The 1,307-nt window shown below is 56.9% G+C and overlaps 1 protein-coding gene across 1 annotated transcript in view; it reads right to left on the bottom strand.

Moving 5' to 3' along the window:
- The window catches only part of TTLL1 (tubulin tyrosine ligase like 1), a 30,268-nt gene that overhangs the window by 13,918 nt on the left and 15,043 nt on the right, over window positions 1-1,307 (bottom strand). Inside the window, exon 8 of the mRNA XM_029954112.1 lies at window positions 470-567. Coding sequence (XP_029809972.1) covers window positions 470-567 — 98 coding nt within the window. The remainder of the gene's footprint in view (window positions 1-469; window positions 568-1,307) is intronic.

The following is a 1,307-nucleotide window of genomic DNA, read 5'->3' as shown; positions in this document are numbered from 1 at the left end:
GGGGGGGGGGGGGGGACCAGCGAGCACGGGAGTGCGTGTGATCGGCGGCAGGGGTGGCGCAAGGCCGCGCCGGGCCAGGCGGTTTTGTCTGGGACTCACCCCGCCTCTGCGGGTCCCGAGCTGCACAGCAAGGCGATGTGTGTCTGTCCTGGAGGGCCGGCGGCTCACGCTTCCCGGGAGCGGACTGTCCCCTTCTCCCTGTGCAGAGCGTTTTAGTCTGAGCGCAGATTGCCGGCCCCCAGGTGGGTCAGGCCCAGGGAGCACTGCCCTGGGGGGGGTTCCCCCGGGGGGCTGCAGCACTGTCCCCTGGGGTGGGAGCTCAGGCCGGGAGCTCCGGCTGTGGGCTCCTGCGTGGACGCCACCTCCCCCCCTGTCTTCTCCCTGACACACCAGCCTTTGGACTCCACCGTCTGATTCTGACCGTCTCGCCGCCCGTAGGTTTGTGACGCAGCCCACCAAGGAGGCCTACGTGATCTCCCTGTACATCAACAACCCCTTGCTCATCGGCGGCCGGAAGTTTGACTTGCGCTTGTACGTGCTGGTGTCCACGTACCGCCCGCTGCGCTGCTACATGTGAGTGGCCGGGGTTTGGCCTGGGCGTTGAGCAGCTCATGAGACGTAGTCCTCCTTCGGAGACAAGGTCGATTGGCAGCTTGGGGAGTGGGCGCTGGCGGCCACAGGGTTTCTGGATCGTGGTGATGGTCCCGCCAATCTGGGTAGAACACCGCGTCCTGCACTTTAGGTGGGGGAGTCCTGCGGATTAGGAATTGTGTCTTAGTGTGACTGGTCTAACAAAAGAGCCATAGAAAATGAAAACACAGCTCTTCAAAGGCCTAAATCAGGGCGCCTGGGTGGCTCAGTTGGTTAAGCGTCGGCTTTGGCTCAGGTCATGATCCCATGGTTCGTGCATTCGAGCCCCGCGTTGGGCTGTGTGCTGACAGCTCAGAGCCTGGAGCCTGCTTCGGATTCTGTGTCTCCCTCTCTCTCTGCCCCTCCCCTGATCACACTGTCTCTATCTGTCTCTCAAAAATAAATAAATGTTAAAAAAAAAAAAGTAAAGGCCTAAATCAAAAAGTAGCTCTTTTTAAAGTTTTTAAAATTATTTATTTTTTTAATTTTAAAAAACTTTTTAAAGTTTTTTTTTAATGTTTTATTTATTTTTGATACAGAGAGAGGCAGAGCATAAGAGGGGGAGGGGCAGAGAGAGAAGGAGACACAGAATCTGAAGCAGGCTCCAGGCTCTGAGCTGTCAGCACAGAGCCTGATGCAGGGCTTGAACCCATGAATGTGAGATCTGACGTGAGCCG

This window comes from Suricata suricatta, chromosome 10, assembly GCF_006229205.1.
Source record: "Suricata suricatta isolate VVHF042 chromosome 10, meerkat_22Aug2017_6uvM2_HiC, whole genome shotgun sequence".
Taxonomy (NCBI): Eukaryota; Metazoa; Chordata; class Mammalia; order Carnivora; family Herpestidae; genus Suricata; species Suricata suricatta.
The sequence above is the reverse complement of the archived record's forward strand: the minus strand, read 5'-3'. Positions and strand labels throughout refer to the sequence as shown.